The 21,725-nt window shown below is 53.4% G+C and overlaps 1 protein-coding gene across 3 annotated transcripts in view; it reads left to right on the forward strand.

The window, feature by feature from the left end:
- Nucleotides 1-21,725, forward strand: part of CPEB1 (cytoplasmic polyadenylation element binding protein 1) — a 38,351-nt gene that overhangs the window by 13,321 nt on the left and 3,305 nt on the right. The window contains exons 1-8 of one of the 3 annotated variants that reach the window (XM_066196488.1): nucleotides 1,444-1,530; nucleotides 1,797-1,985; nucleotides 16,295-16,509; nucleotides 18,006-18,255; nucleotides 18,509-18,622; nucleotides 18,740-18,844; nucleotides 19,643-19,779; nucleotides 20,768-20,966. In XM_066196488.1, coding sequence (XP_066052585.1) covers nucleotides 1,832-1,985; nucleotides 16,295-16,509; nucleotides 18,006-18,255; nucleotides 18,509-18,622; nucleotides 18,740-18,844; nucleotides 19,643-19,779; nucleotides 20,768-20,966 — 1,174 coding nt within the window. In that variant the 5' untranslated portion in view covers nucleotides 1,444-1,530; nucleotides 1,797-1,831. Of the gene's footprint in view, nucleotides 1-1,443; nucleotides 1,531-1,796; nucleotides 1,986-16,294; nucleotides 16,510-18,005; nucleotides 18,256-18,508; nucleotides 18,623-18,739; nucleotides 18,845-19,642; nucleotides 19,780-20,767; nucleotides 20,967-21,725 lie in introns of those variants that run through there. The other 2 variants (XM_066196486.1, XM_066196487.1) reach the window with 2 other exon arrangements.

Here is a 21,725-nt window from a genome sequence, read left to right on the forward strand (position 1 = left end):
TGTGGGAACTGAGTTGGCTGAGCACTGTGTCTTGATCCTCTCCTCCCTATGTTAGAGATGTCCAAGCAATCAAAAAACTATCTGGGAAGAATTGATGCAGTGAAATACCATGCTGGAGATGCAGTGTGACGCTGTCAGAGGAATAGATGCTGTTACAGGTGCTTGGTAGTAATGTGACTGAATTGGCTCTACAGCTTGTACTAGTACTACTAGGAGTAGGAAACACCGTGGTGGATGCTATCCTGGTGGAGTGCTGTGGAGGAGGCTGCAGCTGGGAGGGGGGGAAGATGACATGTTGCCAGCAGGTTATGGTTTTAAATGCTCTAATCCTGCCTGTAGTGCCTCATTGGGGTTCGGGAATGCTGGTGCTCCCAAATTGTCATGGGGTGAAGGCAAGCGTCCTGCCTCTGGCAGCAGTGACCTGTGTGTGTCACACATAGGGTTACCCAGCTGCCACCTGCCTTTGCCTGGGCTTTGCTCATGGGCATCCAAGTGGCATGGGATGTGGATGCAGAAAAGGAGGCCAGGAACGCTGTTGGGCTGTCTGGGATGGCTGGGGCTTCACGTGAGGGATAATGTGACAGACTGGAGTGACTGCAGCGCCTGCGGAAGAGCCGGGAGCGGTGTGTGGAGTGAGGTGTACATCTGATGGCACAGTGGGAGGCTGTGGGGGCAGGGGGAGGAGGAGGAGACAGCTGCTGCTGCTTGGGAGTTGGCTTATAAATGCCCTCTGACTCAGATTTCGGGTAGCACAGCTGAGCATCTTGTGGTTTCACCAGCCCCCAGATCCCTGCTTTAAACTGGAATTCTCAGACTATGAACCTGCTGTGTTTCCTTAGGCTGTTGGCACAGGCTTAAACCAAGGCGAGAATCCACATCTCCAGTACTATAGGCTTGTGGACACCCTGCCGGGGAGGGCTGGGAAAGGGGGGACCAGACGGGTAAAAGGTAAACAGGCCATGAAAAATTCCTGATGTGAAATGGGTCTGCTCAGTCCTCTTCCTCCTGTGCAGGCAGGATGCGCCCTCTCGGGCTGGACCGGGGATAATGGGCTGTTCTCCGGGTAGTGGGGGTTGAAGGTTATCCTTGTTACTCAGGGGTAAACAATGCCGAGTCAGTGAGGCACAGTGGCCAGGCTCAACCAAACAGATTATGCCAGCAGAATTGCGAAGCTTTGCATCGGCTCTGAATCAAAGCCAGGAGGTGGAAGCTGGCCAGGACTAAAGTGTTTTTGGGTTTTGTGGGTGGAGGGAGGCGGGGACAGGAGAGCTGGGTAGCACTAAAACTAACTGTGCTCTGTCGCTGCTGCTCTCGTCGTTGCTGAGGGGATTGCTGCCTCCAGCCTGGTGTCTGCTGTGCCGACGAGCCCTGCTTTGTGCTGCCTGCCTCCCCTGATTTACTGGAACTGCTCCTCTTTCCTCCTGCTACTGTCTTGTCTGTCAGGGGAAATCTTATCCTTTTTTCTTACCTTTATTTTGTAAGAGCTGATGCAGTTCTCTTGCATGGCTGAGTGACGTCACTGTCAGCACAGTAAGCATCAGCAGCCTGGTCACATGCTGACCCAGTCAGTAATGCAGACGGGATAGGAAGGTGGAGGGGCCGAGGGGGGTGGGGGGCTGGATTCTGGACATATGGTAGCCCTCCCTTTTGGGGTGCAACTGCTGGTTGCAGGAGCTGTGGCTTCAGAGCGGCACGAGACCTGGCTTGGGGCTTAACGCTTTGGAAAACTCCTGCTTTAAAAAGAAAAAAAAGCAGCCCTGAACTCTCAAGCTTCTGTTTGTTCTCCATCCGAGCAGACATCCAGGATTCTGAAGAAGCAGTGGCAAGCAGGATGCTCTTCCCTACGTCCACGCAAGAGTCTTCCCGTGGCCTCCCAGACACCAACGATCTGTGCCTTGGCCTGCAGTCCCTCAACCTGACAGGGTGGGACAGACCCTGGAGCACCCAGGACTCTGACACTGCAGCACAAACCAGCACACAGTCCGGTGAGTCTGCTGACACATGCAGCAACAGTTGTTGGATTCTGTGTGTGTTTTTGGCTGGTTTCAAGCTAACGTGGAGCGATGTGCTTGTGTAACAGGGCGCTGGCGGTGGCTAATGGGGGCTTCTCCAGCCGTGATGCTTGTGTAATGTGACAGCTGAGTTGGGGAGGCTGTAGCTGCCTGTGCCACAGCCCCCTCTGCTCTGCTGTCAGCTCACTGCAGATGAGAAGTGCCCGGGGTTGTTTTGCTCAGAGCTGTAATGCTTCTGGAGGAATAACCTCACCGGGAGAGGAGAAATCCTCTTGCTGTGTTTGGAGGGAGTGGGTGGGGGGTGTGGTGTCAGGAGGCTGAACACGCCGGGTAGGAGTGAGGCTGAACTTCGCTCCAGCAGCCTGAGGAAATCCCTGGTGGCAGGGAGCTCTGCAGGTGGGGGGAGTGTGCTTGCCGAGGGCCCCGCTGTGCCCGATTGCCAAAGTCCCGGCAGCCCCGCTCGCCCAACTCTGCTGTGGGGCGTGGTACAGCCAGCACCCAACAACTTCAGCCGGCAGCTCCCCAGCTGGGTGGGAGACTTGGAGGGATCCTTCTCCACTCCCACACTCAACTAGAAATAGCGGGCTGTGCCTGGCAGTGGGCTGCAGGAGATGCAGTGGAATGGCTTCTTGCTTTAACTCTTCTGGTCCAGCGCAAACCTACATGATGGGCAGGGTGTGGGCTTGCAGCCACGCGCTGCTGTCTGGTGTGCCTTTCCCCCTTGATCCTCTCCAGTCTGCTTTTGCAGCTGGGATCGGCTGGGGGATCCCAGGGACGCTGGGTGCCTCCCCTGGAGTGATGTGGGGTCCAGTTAACTGTTTGAGACACCAGCCTTCCCTGTAAAATCCCAGGAGAAAGGAGTGCTGCGTGCATGAACTTAATGCATCCTCTCAGCCTGGTGTTGGAGCAGAGGGATAAAACTGGGAAGAGTTCACTTGCTAGCCTCTGAGGCATGTAAAAACCAGTTTCACAAACGGTGTGTTCGTTAAAGTATCAGTCTGTGGAAAGATCTAGTGCTTTGGCAGAGTTTGTACAAGTACAGCCTGGTTGCTACAGAAACTCATCCCTTTATAGCAGCATGCTGCTGCTTTGTTAAAAGGAGAGTGCATTGCTGCGCAGACTTGGGTGACACAGAGGCCTCAGGCATGGAGTTCGTGCTGACAGAAATATAGATTGTTTCTTGGGGTGGAGGGGAGCTGGGCAGTGGGGTTTGCCTGTGTAGATGTTTGGAGGGGCAAGAGGGTGCTGTCCTGAGCATAGGATAGGCTTCTGGGACACTGCTCTGAGTTGCTGCATGAGTAAAACAGCAAAAAGAAAGTACTGGTAGGGTAGCAGAGTTTGAACAGCTCAATTTGCACAGCTCATTTGAGTTTCTGCATTTAATTTCCACAAGACTTGGCATGTGGGGCCTGGCATGGGCACTTGAGGTCTGCCTGCAGCCCAGCTGCGGTAGCTTTATTAAGCCTTGCTCTGCTCCAGTGAGCGAACCTCCACATGGTCCTGTGGGCTTCCCCTAATGAACCAGGGAATACCACATACTCCTGCCTGTACTTTCATTGCCAGCTGAGACCTTGAAGGAGGAAGGAGAAACAAGTTGTTAGCGTGCACTGGACTGGCCAGGTGCCTCAGAGCTCTGCTCTGAGCCCCTTCTGGCTGTTGGCAGACTGGAGCCCTGCTGTTCCCTGTATCACAGGGTCTTTAATGGATGAAGAGCACACTTGGAGCAGGTGACATCCCCTGGAGCGACCCTGCTGCTCACGGCCCTGGCACTGGGCTCGGTGCGCAGCGCGCTGCGGAATGAGGCTGTCACACATGGAGGCAGCCACTTGGTGCGGATGTCCCAGCTCCACCTGCTCCTCCGTAGCCATCTCCAGAGCTCTCTTGGCCGGCTTCCTGCCAGCCTGCCTTGGCAGAGGCGTGGATGTCTCCGCAGTGCTCCGGCAGGCAGGCGAGCAGCGCTGGCATGAGCTCAGGGCGGGCTCTGCGCCTCAGAGGTTGGGTGGTGGGGCTGGCATGGCTGTGCTGGTGGTGGGAATTTACTGCCAAGGGGGTGGAAGGGCTGCTGTTTTCAGGAGGGAGGTTGAGTTGGAGAGGATTTGAAGGTGCTCTGGTGACCTCCCTGCTCACAGAGAGTGTATCTGGTGTCAAGTGCCTCCACTGACTGCAGTGCTTTGTGCTGGAGCTCCTGCCTGCTGCAGAGGCCTGGGTAGAGCTGTGGAAAGGATCTTGCCTCAGGCACAGCCCTGGGCTCTGATGATGTGTGCCCGCTGGGTGCTTGTGGCAAGTGTGGTAACAGCTGGTGGAAGATGGCACCCAGTGCTGTCTGAAGAGGCCTGTTTCTTCACTTTTGGCTCCTGGTATTCCCGTTAGTACACAGAGAGAGGGTGGCTGGGATGTGAGACCTGCCCAAGTGCAGCTGTAGTGCTTGTCCAGAGCAGCCTCTGGCCTTCAGTGGCTGTGCAGAGGGTCCAGTGCCCAGCCGCTGGGTGTGTTGTGGTCCTGAGACTGTTCTCCTCATTCCCTTCCCCGATGAGCAGCAGCTGGGCCAGGAGTGCTTCATGGTCTGGGCTGCTGTTACTCTCCTGCTCTGAGAGCTGTGGGGATGGTATGTGCTGGCTGGGGAGGTGAAAGGCTGATCCTGTGCACAGCTTTGGATTGCTTCAGCCCCCCACACCTTCCATCTCTGTGAGGCCTTCGCCTTTCCTCAGCGCCCTGGAGGAGTGGGAGTGGAGCTCTTCGGGAGCAGAGAGCTTGTAGTTCAGGAGTGCTTTCTGAAAGGTTGTGGAACACTCTGGGTACCAAAGAAGTGTTCTGTGTCTGAAAGCTGTGTGGGTCTAAGGAGCTGGCAGATGCTCGTGCTTCCAGGTGGCCTGTCCATGCTATGGTGGAAAGAGGAAGGACATGGAGAGGATGCTGCTGTGTCTGAGGCCTGGGAGGCTGCAGCTGGCCCAGCCCGTAGGCCTGGGGTCTCCATCGGGGTGTCCGGCAGGCAGGTGAGGCTGCGGCAGTGCTGGGCTGTGGCCGGACATGGGGGAGGGCTGGCACTGCCAAGCCGAGCTGTTGTGCCGCTGGCACCCAAGCGTTTGGAAGGTTCCAGCAGTGACTCAGCTGTGCAGACCCACAGAGAGGTGGCTGGAAGGGTGGAAATGCAACAAAATAGCTAACAGGCTAAAAATATTGCTGATGTGGTCCCCTGCAGTGCTGTGCTTGAGTACTGATGAGCTGGGACCTCTCCTCTGCATAGTCCCTGCCAGCACAAAACTTCATCAGCTTGGGAAGGACCTTTGGCTGCAAAGCCTTCTGGTGTCACCTTGTGCTCCCAGGGCGTTGTCACTACACAGCTTGGTGCAGTAGGAGCAAATGCCTGCTGATTGGACGTCAGAGAACAGTGGGGCTGGTTTTTATGCCCCAATCCTGCCTACATTCCCCATTCCCAAAGGGCCACTGAGTCCCTTGCACTCAGACAGGGTTATTGGTGAGGAGTTTTCCTTCTGCACCTAGCTTGTAATGCACAGAGGGTGTGTGCTGACCTCTGGGGAGCATGCTAGAGGCACTGCTGGTGCCTGGAGAAGCTCTCTGGAGGCAGTGGCTGCTGCAGGCTCAAGCTGCTGGCACGTCCTGGCTGTAGGCTTGAACTGCTGTCTCGCAGCAGGCAAAGTGTCTCAAACCCTCTGCTGCCACTAGATCTGTCAGGCTGGAAATACTTCAGCAAGTCCCAGCAACCTGCTCTGTGACCTGGGGAGGGACTTGTGCAGGAAATTGGCCTTTAACACTTCAAGTCCCGCCGTTCTGTATTTCTGGAGGCAGTGTTTCCCTGTCTTTAGCCTCCCAGTAGGTGGACATGTGTGCTGAGATCTCAGGGTTCAGAGGCAAGAAGGGGTTAAGAGGAGCGAGGTGGGACTGCCCTTGATGGTATCCTTTACCTTCACTGCCCTGTTTCTCGAGGGGTGTGAGCAAATGGAGTCTTGATCCAGTTTTTGCCTGGAGAGCAGCAGTGCGCAGCAGATCCATGTGCATATTTTGGGTCTCCCTGCCTGGCTTTCAGCCTGCATGCCAGCCGCTCGGTCTGACTGGTCTGTCCTGCCCTACATTGAGAGCTGTCCCTATGTGGGACAGCAGACTTGCCCACGGGAAAATCATCCTAAAACCAGTCTGTTAACACTAAGTCTGTAATGCTAACCTGGGGGTGTTTTTAGCAGGATCAGGTCTTCTGGAGAGGATGTTGGAGTCTCCCAGGTGAGCTCTTCCTGATGGCATCTGATGGAGCACCTTGCTGTATCTGCCTCTGTGCTTGTTGTATGACCCTTAAGCTGTTGGTGCCGCAACAGATTTGAGCCTTCCTTTGGATTTGCTCTTGAGACTGCAGCTCCAGCCTCATCTGTGCCCTCTGTGGGATGGCTGCTGCTGTCTCATTCTCCAGCCTGCAAGGTTGCAGCTCCTGACACTCTGGTTCTGGGGAAATAGCCCATGGTAGGAAAATGCTGCTGAATCTTCTCAGCCCTTGGCTTTTCTGCTTCCCAGAGCACAGCAACTCATTTTTGCAATAAGCTTGCTTATCTGTAGTTATTTAAAATCTACCAGGCTGAAGCCGTGGGCAGTCTGTTGTGCGTTGCCTGGCAGATAGTGAGGCCTCAGAGCATGGATCTCTCTGAAGTCTTCAAGGCAAAACTCCGTCTGAAAGATGAAAGAGAAGACCTGTTGCACAGGAAGAATGGTTGTTTTCATGGACTCCTTGCCTTTCTTCTTGATAACAGCTGGAGGGATTCATAAGCTGCTCTCTGAGGTCAGGCTGTTTTCAGTGTCCTCAAATGCTGTGTGGTGGAGGGCACCTGAGCCCCCCAAGGGAGAGTTGCTGCTCAGCCTGCGGTGGTGGTTTATAAATGCAGCATGGCAGTCACTGGCTTTCCTCGAGCTGCTGGTTTGAGCACTTGGATGCAGAGCTTGGGGCAGGGGATTTGGGTCCCCAGTTCTCCATCTGTTTAATTTGCTGCTTGGCTAACCCATGCCTGACTCCACAGAGCTCTCCTTTGTGCATGTCCAGGTCACTCCCTCCTGCTTTTCCTGCTGTCTTTTGGACAAGTGGCTTTAGAAGACTTAGGTGTGTCCTGGGCTCCTGTGTATTCCTGCTTGGCTGTGTGTAAATCCTTCTCCTTTTGCTAGAGGAAGATTTCAGAGGCTCATCCTGATGGAGAGCTCAGTGTCTGAACAACACTAGGTTGGCATCAGAATATCCAAGGATGATTTTTTCCCACTCCATAATGAAAGGGGTGTTTTGGATGGGGGGCAGAGCACTTCACCTGAGACTTACTTTCATCTAAGCCCAAGTATGCCTAGAAAACTCAGTGAAAGATTTCTTTGTGCTGCTGGTGGGATAGCTGGTAGGATAAGGAGGGAACAGCAACTCCTGCTGACCTTGGACCTGTGCCTGGTTCAAAAAAAATAGGTATCCAGAGTTTTAATGGTGGTCCTGAATTACATGTTCTTGGTGTCCTTTCTTCTCTTGAAAGGAGGACAGGCTTTCCCTGCAGCCTGGTTCTTTGGGAGCAGCTTGCTGATGTTCAGATATGATGTTGCTTCCTTGTGAAGGTTCTGGATAACAGCGTAATGGTACAAAGCTGGGAGCTGGTTTGACTCTCTGGGTCTCCTGCTTTGGTGATGCTATTCCAGGAGTACCTGAGACAGCCTTACTAAAAGCTTGTCCCATGCCATCCTAGTGCTTGTAGCGCTTTTCTAAGGACTTAATTGATGTAGGTACTTAATGGACTCTTGTTCCTTGAATGTGTTTCCATAAGAGCTGCTCATGCTCAGTGGGCTGATTCCTCAGTGCTTGGCTCTAGCCACCAGTGCTGGGGAGTGGAAAGCACTTAATAGCTGCACACTGCTCATGTGGCAGTGGTATTTGATCTTAACAGAATAAAATATGTATCAAACAAGTAAAAGAAATATCAAGCCTGAACTTGCAATTGGTTTCTAATGAAAGTTGCTCCCAATCTGACTCTTAAAGCCTCCATTTGAGCAGCTTCTCTTAAAACAGATTTATTTTTTTCTGTGCTGATGCTGTAAAACGGATGATTCAAATAGAGGAGTAACTGGAGCAGGAGCCCAACCAGCATCTCTGCTTGTATCCAGCCAGAACTGAAGTGGGTCAGGGCAGCTCCAGTTCTGTGCTGGAGGCAGCTTGTGGGGGCAGCCACCCTTGGCTTTTGTCAGGGTGTTTGATTGTGGCCTCTGGAGGAGCCCTGTGGCACTATCCAGTGGTGGTTTGGAGAGCATTTCTCTTTGCTAACTCTGGGATTGAGCCTTAATAGTCATGTTCTCTTCTAAGGAGAGCACTGGAGTTGCTATTTGGTGGGTCTGAACTGCCCCAGGCAATTAATGGTTTAGTCTTTCCTGTGATTGATGTTGGAGGTAGCAGCAGGGAGAGTGCTTTAGTGTATGCGAGCCCTGGCCTGGAGTAGTTTACATCCCCAAAATTGCACCAGCCAAATGAGAGATGAGGTTTTCTTCCACCCCTTGCACTGCTACACATCTAAGCAGTGAATGTGAGGGTTCCTTGCTGGGCAGAGCTGACCTGTAAGGCTGTGCTGCAGCTCCATCAGGAGCATGGGAGCTCTCTAGAACAGGCCTTGAATGTGTTCTTGACTCAGTGCCTTTACTGCAAACTCCACAGCACGTGCTGGCACAAGTGCTTCCACATGGAGCTGGGTAGGGAACAGCTTTTGGACCTGCTTTCCCAGTGTGCCTCTAGCAGAGGCTTGTGGACCCTTGGCAGGCTGGGATAACTCATGCCAAGAAGGAGTAACTCCTGCCAAGGGTAACGCCTGTGGGAAGGGACCTCTTGAGGTTATCCAGTTCAGCTCTTGCTCAGAGCAAGGTAGGAAAGCTGCTGGAGGGTAGGAGAAATAATATAGCCCGGGGGGCTCCAGAAACTAATTCTGCCTTGGTGTTCCCACGAAAACACCCTTTCAAGTCGGTACCTCCCCTGAGGTTTGGATATGATCCCCTTCCGAAGGATGCTGTGGTCCTTGAGCTGTCACTGCACAGAGGCTGAGTGGTGCTGCTGTAGGGCTGATGCCCTGGGCAAGGCATCTCCAGCCAGGGTTGCGCCTTCCACCCGTATCTCCAAGCTCACTCCCCCTATGCCTGGTCCCTTAGGCAATGGCAAAAGAGCTGAATCACAGGTGCTGTCTGTGCTGCTGCCAGTGCAGAGGCTGCTCTCGGGCACGGCAGCTGGTGCCACACATTCAAGGTGCTCACAGGGACTTGCTGGCTCCCTCCTTGCCCCCCTCTGCCTGGTTTTCTCCCCAGGAGTGTGCAGGGGAAGGTGAGGCAAACTCCCAAGCTGTGATGCTAAGGGGTACAGACCCCTGGAAGGTAACTGGGAACCTGCAGGCATCACCAGTGGGGTGTGGGAGTGCCAGTCCAGCAGTGGCTTTATGCCAGCTGAAGGCCTCAGTGAGGCTCGTGTGCCAAAGAAAATTGAGTTTGGGACTAAAGTCTGTCTTTTTTTCAGTTGTTTTTCCTTCCCTGGAGAGGGATCTGGCCAACACTCTGCCCCCTTCCAGAGAGTCCCCCTTCTTAAGGTGGTATCCTGGCCTTGACACCCACAAACTGTGATGCAGCTGAGGATGAGTCACTCACCCTTGTTATCATGTCAGGTAACACACAGAGCACAGTTTGCACCCTAGATGTTGCGGCAGATAATTGAGAGGAGTTTGGTACTTAAATATAGAAGTGTTTGTTCTTGAGGCTTGCGAAGCTGAAGCTTGTTGTGCAGAATTTGACCTGAATATGTTGGCTTTTAAATCTCTCTGGGACTGACACATGTTAAAACCTGCTGTATTTCAGTGTTCTGATCTTTTTAAAGACAGCTGTGATTGTGGCAGTCTGCTTAGTGAATGCAATTACCTGGGCACTTGTAATCCTGAATTGCATTTTAGCTGTCTTTTCTGGTTTTTATATTTACCTTGGGCAGCTGTTTTCCCTTCCTAGAACCACACAGGAGTAAATTCTCTGCCTCAGGAAGCTGTGAGTCTGGTTGTCAGCTGGGTCCTGCTCTCAGTGTCAGTGCAGGACCGGTGCTCTGATGTTAATGCAATAATCTTCTGCTTGTTCCCAGTTATGCTGCTGTTTCTGTTTTTCAGGGCAAGTGGCTTACCATGTTGGTGTCAGAACCAAGAATAGACCTCAGGTGTCCTGACTCTAATTCAGTGGTTCAGCTGTGGGATCATGCTGCCTTTTTTTATTCCCCTGTCCCCTTCTTAGCAAACCAGAAATAGCTGCCCGAATACCTTCAGTTTTTCTTTGCCCCAAATGAAGAATCTGAGGGCAGAGGTTCCTCTTTTGTAGTTCAGAAAAAAAAAATGGGCTGTGCTATACATCTTACTTAGATGGTGGTTGCTGCTGGTTTGATTACATCTGCAGTTCTGGGAGCTGCTTTTCTATAGAGATGGTAGTTAGCTCAAGTTTATTTGGGCTTCTTGTAGAGGACTGTGTGCCTTGGACTTTGCATGGCTCCTCTAATAACAGCACTGACTGTTTTTTCAGTGAAGTAATGGGAATTCAGTGAAATTCAGAGGATTTTAGCTGGGCAGATCATCTGGACGTATCTAATGTGCTGCTTAGGTGAGCTCCAGGGCTCTAAGGACTCAGTTCCCTCCACCTCTGGGCCTTGTCCCGTGGCTGCTCCACTTAAGAGGAAGAAATTTTTTTGCCACTGTTCTTGCTGCAGCTTTTCTTTGGGCTTTTTTGTGCCCCTGTAAGAGTTTGGTAAACGGAGAATCCAGTGTCTGCCTTCCCTGTGCCGAGCAAAGCCTGTCCTTGTCCTGTGTGCTCCAGCCCCACATCTGCCCCCGCAGCTGCTGCTGGCCACATTTCAGTCAATGTTCCTGTGCTGTGGCTGTATGGATTCCTTGCAGGCAGCTCCAGGTCCACCAGCTGCAGGTGAGAAGTGCTAAAATTTAGGAGTAGACTGGAATGTTGGTCAGCCCTTGCCTGCCATGAGCTTGGAGCTACTTGGTGCTTGTGTGCGAGGAGAGTAAGCTCACCCTGGCAGCTTGTCTGGCTGTGTCACTGCTGAGCTACAGCTGTAGGAGGTGGTTGAGGTGCCCATTTGCTTTTCAGACATGCAAATGTTCCTCTTGCCATGGAGTTTCTCAGTGTCTGTAGGAGGTGCTGCTTTTTGGCTGACTAAAACATTCAGCTTGCTCCCATCCCACCAGGACAGAGCTTGGCTGGGTGGTAAAAACTGCAGACAAGCTGTTTTTCTGGAATTGTAGCAGGCTATTGTTTAGGACATTAGCTTTTTTTTAAAACTTTACAAGCTTATTTGATGCATGACAAAAGAAAGTGCACTGTATTCAGTCTCCAGGGCCTCAGTCACACTGCTTCTCTCCTCTGCTGCCCTGCCCCAGATGTGTATATGGTGCTGCAGCCTCTGGGCATGGCAGGTGTCACTGAAATCTGTCTCTTCTCTTTATTTCTCCTGGTTAAGAGCATTCCTGTTGATCTCCGTGGGGAGATCCAGGCAGAAGGGTGGACTTCTGGCTTATGTAGTAGTTGGTGAATGCAGGGGGAGGTCTTAACAGCTCACTATCCTTCTTGTGCTGAGTGATCTCTGAGCAGATAAACTTCTGGAGATGGCGGTGTCCCTCTGCCCAACCTTGCTGGGGGTGCCAGCCTGCAGAGGTGACCCTCTGAAGGCCTGCTCAGACAAGTCCTGGGCTCTTCAAAGTAAGCTTTTTCCAGCCCTGCAGTGAGTTTCCAAAGGTTGGGACACATCTCCAGAGCATAAATTCCAAAAGTGTGTATGCTCCCCTGGCCCTGGGGCTGCAGCCAGCACAGTGTCAAGCTGCCTGCACAGAGTCTGTGGGTGCCAGACACAGCTGGCAGCTCAAGGACTGAACCTGGCACACTGCTCCTGTAACAGGAGTTCCTTGGCCCACTCTCCACGTGTCTCTGAGGGGTGTGGCTGTGTGGTAAATGAGGTTCTCAGCCAGGGGGAAGCTCCCACTAATGTTCTGAGTGTGGAGAAAACTTGAGTGGAAGGACCTGGGCAGCTTCTGGATAAGAGAGATTTTTGCTCTGGGCAAGACTCACTTCCTGGATAATTTGACTAAACTGATGTACCATGTAGTAAAGAGTGTCAGCAGTGATCTCGTGCTGTTGGCTGGGTGGTGTCCCCCAGAGCTGAGCTGAAGCATTTTGTTCAAAGGGCAGTGTGGAAGTGGCTGGGGTTCTGATCAGCTCTGTCCATCAGGTGTAAACTTGGTGGATGCTCCATGTGATACATCTGGATGTGGCACTTGGTGGTCTGGTCTGGTTGGCAAGGTGGTGATTGGTCAAAGGTTGAACTCTAGTTTGGAGGGTTTTTTTCCACCTAAATGATCCTGTTGCTCTTAAGGTGTTATCCAAGGCAATAAACTGTCATTTGTCATCAGCATAGTGGTTATTTTCCCAGAACCCTTCTTTCCCTGAGCTGCCAGCAATCACTGGAGCTCATCTTTACATTCATCTCTTACAGAATTGTCATGGGCAAAGCTACCAGGGAGGTCTGCGTATCAAATGGCTGTAAATTACAGTGTTCAGGGAAGAACTGTGTGCTTTAAGGTCCTGGGCCGGTGCTGGAAATCTTAAATTGCATGTCTTAACTGGTGGGTGGAGTAGTAGAAGCTGTTCTTAGTGCTTGGATTGGACATCTTGCTGGTGGGACACCTTCCCAAAGTGTGCTCTGAATTGCAGCTTCTGCTGGTGGAGTGATCTGCTTGAGATAGGGTGAACTCACATTCAGTGTGGTAGTTCAGTGGTTGGTAACGGGATTTAAAGGCTAATTTGGGGTCTACAGGTAGAGTTGACCTCAAGAGTTGAAACCACCACGGTGGGCTCAGTGTAACTGCTTGTTTCTTTCAAGTGTCTGGCTCAGGTATAATGAGTCTGAGGGTCTTGATCGTGCTCCCCGGGCTTCTTTGGGGCCCTGGGATGATGTGGGAATAATGGTGTATCCAAACAGCAGTTACTAGGGAAAGCTCGGCTAAGGAAGAGGCCACACAGGCCATGAGCTGGTGGTGCCATGGCTGTTCCACAGAGTTCAAAGCTGCCAGTGCTGGACTAGCATGCCTTGAGATGGAGTGGACTGTGCTGGCTCTGCATCAGGCATTAGAGCTGCAGCACTGAGTCTAAAGTCAATGCCCAGATTCTATTAAAAGCTCCTTTTCTGCTGTCCCCTGCAGAGGAGTATTGCCATGTGCCTTCCTTGCTACATTGAGGAGAGGCAGGAAAAGTTCCAGAAGCTCTTGGTGTGTGAGTGGTGAATGGGAGTCATGTTGACCCCGAGTTAAAATTTTCCCTCTAGGTGTGAAAAATACTTCTTTGCACTCGTGTTCCTTTCTTACCCTGAGTAGTTCCATGATATTTGCTTTTTCACTTTAGGTCTTTCAGGGATGCTCTTGACTCCAGGAATTGCTGATGCATCTTGCATATGTGTTGGGAATGATTTTTCACTTAAATGAGCTGTCTGCTTCAAAAGGGAGACAAGGCCAACTCCCCAGGAGCAAGTGTGGCCCCAGTGCCTTGAAGGCTTTTTTTAGGTGGGCAGCCCGTGTGGGGCTCTTGTGCCCCATTCCTCAGGAGGGGTTTGGTGGGTTGGAGAAGGGAGTTAGAGGGTGGTGCTGAGGAATAAGATTTGTGTGTCTCATGCAGGTGTTTCCTAGGCTACCTGCACAGCCTGGCATCAGGGCGTACAGCCTGGTCACTGAGCAAGGATAAAAGAGGAAATGCTGAGTTTGGCTCATGGCTTTTCCTCCCAATGTCCCTGTGAGTGGCTGTGGGTACCAGGTGAACCTGAGTCAGGCCCACTGGGGTGATGTGGGGTCTCCCGTGAGCTCAGTTTGTCCTGCAGAGTGTGTAACCAAGTGTTGCCAGTGCAGAGCTGTCAAAGCTGCTGGACTGGATGAAATCCATCCGTGTTAACAGCAGGATGTCAGCACTTCAGGACATGAGGTTAGGATTGGGACAGTTGAAGCTGGCAGGATTTTGTGTCTTGGTAAATACCCAGACAGTAGATCCTTTTAAAAGGCAGTAATCCTGCCACTTCATTGTGCTTATACTGGCCTTACTGGTTTTGTAGCTGCTGTGAGAGCTGAGAAATCACGGGAGAGATATGGGGCAGAGCTGCTGGACCCTATAATGCCACTGGGAGCTCACAATGAGCCCCAAACCCTTACTGCTGCATCCTAAATGGATTTCTGGTTCCACATCTCTGTTAACCAGGAGATTCGGGGCAAGGCAGCATTATCAGGTAGCAGTCTCCCTGGCATTAGCTGCCCCAGGTCTCTGGAATGCTGTGCAGCTCGGGTCAGCACAAGGCTGCCGGCGTTCCAAACCCACGGTCCTCACTGCCTGGGGAAGGAGGAGGGTGTCAGTGCGGGAGCATTTGTTGGCAGCAAGGCTTGGGCTGTGGGATCAGCTGCTTTGCTTTGCCTCTTGTGCTGTTTAGTGACTAATCAGATTTTGGAGCCTGTCGGACAGATTCAGCTGTCTCCCCAGAACAATACGCCGGCTGTATTTTTAAACATATCACGTGGCTTCAGAGAAGTCGGCAGAGCAGCGAGTGCGGCTTGCTGGGGCTGGGAGATGCTGTGCCCTGCTCAGAGCTGTGACTAGGAGGGAGCATCTCCTCCCTGGCTGTGTCACATTCCCTTGGTCCTGGGGCTGCAGCTGCCTGGGGTCTGCCCAGGTAAGGACTGCTGGGCTGGCCAGTATTTTCCTGTGGCTGCAGGGCTGGATGTGAACACAGGTGCTGCCTGTCCAGGAGAAAGAAGGGCAGGAGTTCCCTTTCTCAGCGTGGTCAGAGGTGAGTTCCTAGTCCCATGATGTAGCCGAAATAGGGGAATCTCACAGGGATAAGGCTCTGCAAATGTGAGAAGATGTTGTGGCTGTTGCTGAGGGCTCTGCCTTGAATTGAGGGAGATGCTTCAAGTAAAGGATCCACCTGTACCTGTGTGATGTCACTGTTGGGGTGGTGAGGTTTTTTTCCCCACGTGTGGGGCTGGAGATGCCAGCTTCATGGCAGGTGTGCCATTGGATAATGCAGCTTGGGATTGGTACATCCCAGCATCTCGCCTCAGTCGTGCTCAGCAGCTCTCCCTGGCGCTGACACCACAGGGTCCTGCTGTCTAACCATAGTGCACCAGCATGATGGTGTTGTCACTCTCCTGGTTTGGATTATTAATCCTCATCTGCATAGGAGCTGCTGAAAGTCTGGGTTAAAACCTTGGGGTTCAGCTTGCTGAGATCAGGTGGGGCTTGGAGGATCTCGAGTGGATCCCAAATCTGCTTTGCTGAAAACAGAAAGCTTCAGGGCAAGCTGCCTTGTTTTGCAGCCTGTGAATAATTAAAACCATTTTTGAATGCTTTGCTCTTTTCACTTGGTTTGGGTACATATTCAGCTTGCTGAGACTTGCTCTTTTTGAATAGACTGGCTGGTGTGTGCCCTGGGGGGTCCCTGCCCTACATTCCCTCTTCTTGTGGATGGCAGCTGCCCCCAGTCACTGACCAGGATGTGACTTCATGACCTTTGGATGGCCTGGTCCTCTGCTCAGAAGCAGCTCTCTTTGTAGGCAGGCATTTTCTGGATTCTCCTCAGTGGGAGGAAAACCTGCAGTGTGAGGGAAGCAGTCTGACACATCCTCGTCTGCAGGCTCCGGGGCAGGGGCCTGATCAGACAGACTTGCTGTGAACACACACACCAGGGACAGCAAAGCCTCTCTGTCAGCAGCCCAGGCTGGCACCTTCCTGGCTGCCCACAGCCAGCTCCTGGCAGGGATGAGAGCAGTGTCTCACCTCCGAGCCTGAAAATTCCTGCTGGTGGGCCCAGTGTGCCTGCCACTGGTGTGTGCCCCCATCCCTGGGGAGCTGCCCCCCTCAACCCTGGCTTGCTCCAGGACAAATGGCAGGGAATGGTATGGACTGGGCAGAGGACACTGTCCCAGAGCACTTCTGAAGTCTATAGTCTGGAATGCAGGATCTCTGAACTTCTGCCCGATGCAGTGTGTTCTCCTGGACAGTCTCTCATAACCCACCTTCATGTTTGTCAGCCACACAAGGCTGCTCTGGGTTCTGTGCAGCACCATGGCCTAGCTGATGGCAAACACCAGAGGTGCCACCTCCCAGACATGACATTTGTGGGCTGGCAGGAGCCTGGTGGCCTCCTGGGCCACAGGAGCCTGGAGGAAGGAGCTGTGCTGTGCTGCAGCCCTGACAGACTCTGTCCCTCTCTGTTGCAGTTCTCAGCATGCTGAATAACCCTCTTGGGAATGTCCTGGGGAAGCCCCCGCTGGGTTTTCTGCCTTTAGACCCCATTGGTTCAGACCTGCCAGAAAAGTTTTCCACACCGTCGCTGAGGAACTCCCGCTCCCTCCTGGATTCCCGCTCCAGCAGCCCCTCGGACTCGGACACCAGTGGGTTCAGCTCTGGTTCTGACCATCTCTCAGACTTGATTGTAAGTTTGGGTCCTGGGGTTTTGCTGTGTTTTTGGGGAGCGCAGAATGGCTGAGTGGAGCTGCCAGCCAGAGCCCTGCCTGCTCAGGAACGGGAGGGAATGCTGGGAGGAGCTGTTGTGCACACGCTGGCACAGCCCAGGGTTTGGGAGAAAGGCTGCTTATGTAGTCCTTCAGTGCAAACCAGCAGTATCCTCATATTTTTTTCTTCTAAGCTAATATTTTGGCCTTTGGGGCCTGTGCTTGCAGCCCTACCGGGTTACAGTAGCTCCCAGAGGGATCTTGAGTGCTTGAGCTGGTGTGTGGCAGGGTGGTGTCTGTGCCCGGATCCCAGCAGGGAGGAGGCTGATCCAGCCTGGACTTCTCAGGGGCTACTGTCCTTGCCTTTCATTGCTCTTTGCGTTTGCTGACTGCACTTCTCCATCTCAGACTGGTGTACTCTAGAGTAATCTGGGTCTAGCCTGCTCCTGTTTCCTAAAGCACAGCTAAATTTGAAAGGGCCGGGAGCAAGTGAGTCTGTCTGACTGCCCCAGTGTGCTCTGATGGGTCTGTGGTGGGTGCAAGTGGCAGCTCTGGGTGCCAACGGGACAGCCTGGCTCCAGCCAGCTCGGGAATGCTGCTGCATGGCCTGGCCTTGGCACAGGAGGATAAAGCCAGGAGCTGCTTCAGGCTCTGCTGTGGTGTTGCCATGGCCCTGACCCCTGTGTTGGGGTAGGTGTGAAGGACAGAGCTGACTGGATGTGGGATTGATTCTGCTGTGATCCACCCTGGAGAATCAGGAAGTGCTAAGTGACTGCAGCACCCAGGCAGTGATGGTGGCAAGTGGTGCAGGGCACAGGGCTCTGTGCTGTCCTTGTTTGTGAAGGGCAGGACTCCCAGCACAGCCCTGGCGTGGGCGGCTGCCGTGGCAGCACAGGGACAGATTCGCAGCGCAGCTGGCACTGAGCTGTGCAGCATCTTGCCTCCCTGCTGTTCCATTAATCCAAGCTTTCTCTCCTCCTGCCCTGGCAGGGGCTGTGGTCCATGGTGCCCACTCCCTGGTCAGGCAGCCCTGGAGCTGGGCTGTGAGGATGAGATCCAGCTGGTGCCTGCAGAGCCCATGGACACTTCCAACAAGTCCTGCCCACTGCAGACACAGCAGAGCCTGAGGCTCCTTCTGGGGTGGCTGGTGCTCTCCGGGGGTGACACTGTTCTTGAGGCCATACAGCCAGGGGTAGCTGTGGGCTTCTGCTGGTCTGTGAAGTGCTTCTGCTTAATGATCCCTGCTGCTGATCGTGGGCAGGGGCTCAGTGGAGAATAGCCCAGGCCTTGCCCAGGATGCTGGGATGTGTTGGGGTTGCTGCTTTCTTGCCTCTGCCAGGCCTCAGGGGGTCTCAGGAGATTTCTGAGAGCTCACTCTTCTGCCATGGGCAAGGGCAGGGCCCCAGTGTGATGCCTCACCCCTGGCATTATGTGCTCTTACTCAGAGCTGGATTTCATTGTGGGCTTTCTCTTGCAGTCAAGCCTTCGCATATCCCCTCCTCTGCCCTTCTTGCCTCTCAGTGGGGTGTCGAGAGACCCCTTGAAGATGGGAGTGGGATCCCAGCTGGATCAAGATCAAGCTGCCCTGGCTGCAGTAACTTCCTCCCCAGCCAGTGCATCAAAAAGATGGCCTGGAGCATCTGCGTGGCCTTCCTGGGATCTTCTGGACTCTCCAGAAGACCCCTTCAGTATTGAAAGAGAAGCCCGACTTCATCGGCAGGCAGCAGGTGAGTTGGGAGGGGGGGTCCAGGGGATGGTCCCACTCTTGGGGGAGGGCAGATGGCCTCTGTGCAGACACATGGAGTTTGCTCCAAGCCCAGGCCTGACTCTGGCTCAACCTGCTGAGAGAACAGGTGGGTCTGGGCAGCTGCCTGTGGCTCTGCAGCTCTGCTCAGCCTGTAGTTGGGGAATATGGGGAGACTTGTGGGAGAGTGGGAGGGAAATGATCCTGTTCTGAATATTACTGGTGTCTTCTCCAAGCTGTGAATGAAGCAACCTGCACCTGGAGTGGGCAGCTGCCTCCCCGAAACTACAAGAACCCCATCTACTCTTGCAAAGTGTTCCTGGGAGGAGTTCCATGGGACATTACAGAAGGTGAACAGCCCCTGGAAAGTGAGGCCCCACACCAAGGCCTTGGGTGTTGACATTGGGAAGGGTGCAGGATGGAGCTTTTTGTGGGGGGAGCACTGACCTCTCCCCTTTTGTCTGTAGCTGGGCTGATCAACACTTTCCGTGTTTTTGGCTCCCTGAGTGTGGAGTGGCCCGGTAAGGATGGCAAACACCCACGCTGTCCTCCCAAAGGTAATATGCCTAAAGGTAATAGCGAACACGGTAGGGTTACTTTTTTCCCATGCTATGTTACAGCACGGATGCTGGGATGGTACAGCTGCATGCTGGTGACTGGATGGTACAGAGCACCTGGGGTAATGTCCTGCCCTCACTTGGGTCTGCACCTGGGCTGCAGAGCACTGGCACCCCAAACCCAGCATCCTCACCTATCCATAGCACGGTTGGACAGAACTGTGGACTGGGGGAACCCTCTCTGGAGGTGTTTCTGGAGCCCCGTGTAGGGCTGTGGCTCCGGAGCAGCTGCCGATCCTGCTGCCAGCATGTGCAGCTGGGCTGACATAATGTGTAAGCAGGAATTAGTTATAGGGTAGGAAGTGGCTGGTTTGGAGGCTCTGTAGTGCCTGATGGCCTTGTTCAGTCACTGGAGCAACGTGAGATAGAGAGCAGTGGCATCCGTGGAAGGGGCTTTAAAACCCTGGTCTGTATTTGAGCCTGGCCATCCTAAATTCAAAGCAGGGTCTACTTTTCCGCAGATCTTGTTGTGGCCAGGCTGGTAGTGCCCACCTGGCATGTGCAGGTATGGTTTTGTGGATGATGCCAAGTGGCCCATGTGGCCCTGGACCTGGGCATCCTGCCCCTCGTGCTGTGCTTGGGCTCTTCCCAGCTTGGCTTATACATACGAGTCTGCTGGGAACAGCAAGAGCTACCACACAGATACTTCAGATGGCACCCAAGAGTGATTTTGATGATGTCTGCAAACTGGGATGGTCTGTTCCTCCTCCACCACAGCTCTTAACAACTGCTTCCTTCCCTTCCCTTCCAAAGGCTACGTGTACCTGGTGTTTGAGTCGGAGAAGTCGGTGCGTGCGCTGCTCCAGGCGTGCTCCCAGGACCTGCTGAGCCCTGATGGGCTCAGTGAGTATTACTTCAAGATGTCCAGCCGCAGGATGCGCTGCAAAGAGGTGAGCAGAGCTGAGAGAGCACCCTGACAGGGCAGCAGGGGATGTGGAGGGAGATGCCTGGAGGAAAGGAAAGCAGGGCTGGAACAGCAGCTGAAGGCATGCTGGCTCCTGGCTGGCTTTGACTGCCCTGTGCCTGTGGTAGGGATGGTCAGCTCAGTGTTTGTGTCTCTCATAACAGCTTATGTTAAACCAACCTGGCCGGAGCTCCTGGGTGGGTTGGTGGCAGACCCTGCCTTCAGGCTTTGGTTAGCTTGGACAGAGGATGCAAACAGAGTTTTGACTGCTCTGTGCTGCTTCCATCACACCTTTGCTTGCAGAGGCAGACTGGGGTCCCTCAGGTGCTTTGTCAGTCCTCTGCTTGCAGAGAAAATGACAGGTGTTCAGCAGGCAGATATTTTGGATCCCAGGCTGCTCCCCAGCGTGGCCTTGGCTGGCTGACATGTGGTTTGGAGGTGCTGGGGCTACCAGAAGCTCTGCATGGGCTTACGGGAAGGGGGGACCTCAGATCATGGGCAACTGCCCGAGTTCAGGGAGTTACAGGATGGAGATGCAGCTCTTAATCTAGATAGGCACAAACTAATTGTGCTCTAGACAACTCTCCTGGTGTCTGGCGATTGGCAGTGCTTCTACGCTCGCTGATTTAGTTCTGCCAGAAGCTTCTCTCCTGAGCCCTCCATCAGCTGCAGAGCAGATGGGAGCTCCTGATGGAGCTAGTACTGGGTCATGATTCCAGTGATCCCCTCCAACATCAGACTCCTATGCTGGGAGGTACCTGAGTGGGCCATAAATACAGGTAGAGGGATGTGGATTGTCCTCTGCCTGCCACCCCAAAGAACTGCTGGCTTGGGTTCCAGTTCGGCTGGAAGCAGAGTTGGTTTTGTCCCCTTTGTGGGTTCTCTGGAGGTGTGGACCCTGAACAGCAACAAATAAAAAATGATGCTTGCAGCTCGGGGTGAATTCTGAGGTTCAGGGGTTCTCCTGGTTGCAGGTGCAGGTGATCCCATGGGTGCTGGCCGACAGCAACTTTGTGCGCAGCCCCTCGCAGCGGCTGGACCCCAGCAAGACAGTGTTTGTGGGGGCCCTGCACGGGATGCTGAACGCAGAGGCCCTGGCAGCCGTCATGTACGACCTGTTTGGAGGGGTGGTCTATGCTGGCATTGACACTGACAAGCACAAGTATCCCATAGGTAAGTGATGATTCCACCAGGATCGGTGGCCGTCCCTGCCATGCTCTGAGGCTGCGGTATGTCCTTGGCTTGTCCTTCTGTTGGAAGGCTGCCCAGGTGCCAGGCTCGGAGAGCAGATGCTGTCCAACCTCTTCTGCAGTCTGTGCTCCTCATCTCCTGGCCCTGGGGAGGCAAGACAAGCCTTTGGGAGGGCTGATAGAGCTGATGGGCCTGGGAATTGGAAGGTCCTGGATCATTTCAGAGAAGCCTGAACTTTTGAATATGCCTTTAGGCATTGCTGAAGGTTTCTCTGTCCTTGTTCAGTGCTGTTAGTGGTTGTTGGATGCTGCTGTAGCTGCTTTTCTATTCCTTGGGCAGAGACAGCTGTGGGTCTTAACCCACTCTTGGGCTCTTGTCACCAGAGCTGAAACACGGCTTGTTATGATGTGTGTGCCTCCCTGGAGGCCTCATGGGCCAAGAGACACCACTGAGGTGGCTGGTATGTTGGAAAAAACCCACAGCCTGTGCCTGAAGATCAGCTTTCCAGGCTCACGCTGCAGCAAGTCACAGATTTGGAGAGACCATGATCTCCTGGTGTTGCCAGGCAGTAAGAGTGTCAGAGCTTGGTAGTGCGCAGTTGTCACTGCTTGGTCAGTGTCCTTGGAATAGCAGTCAGGCTTTTCTGGGCAAGGCTCTGGTTTAGGGACGTGGATGTGGTGCTGCAAAGCCCCTAAAGTGCCTTTAGGGGCACAGTCTCGAGGGTGGGAATGGGAGTGAGAT

This window comes from Chamaea fasciata, unplaced genomic scaffold (genome assembly GCF_029207755.1).
Source record: "Chamaea fasciata isolate MVZ Bird 193981 ecotype frontalis unplaced genomic scaffold, bChaFas1.0.hap1 SCAF_14, whole genome shotgun sequence".
Lineage (NCBI taxonomy): Eukaryota > Metazoa > Chordata > Aves > Passeriformes > Sylviidae > Chamaea > Chamaea fasciata.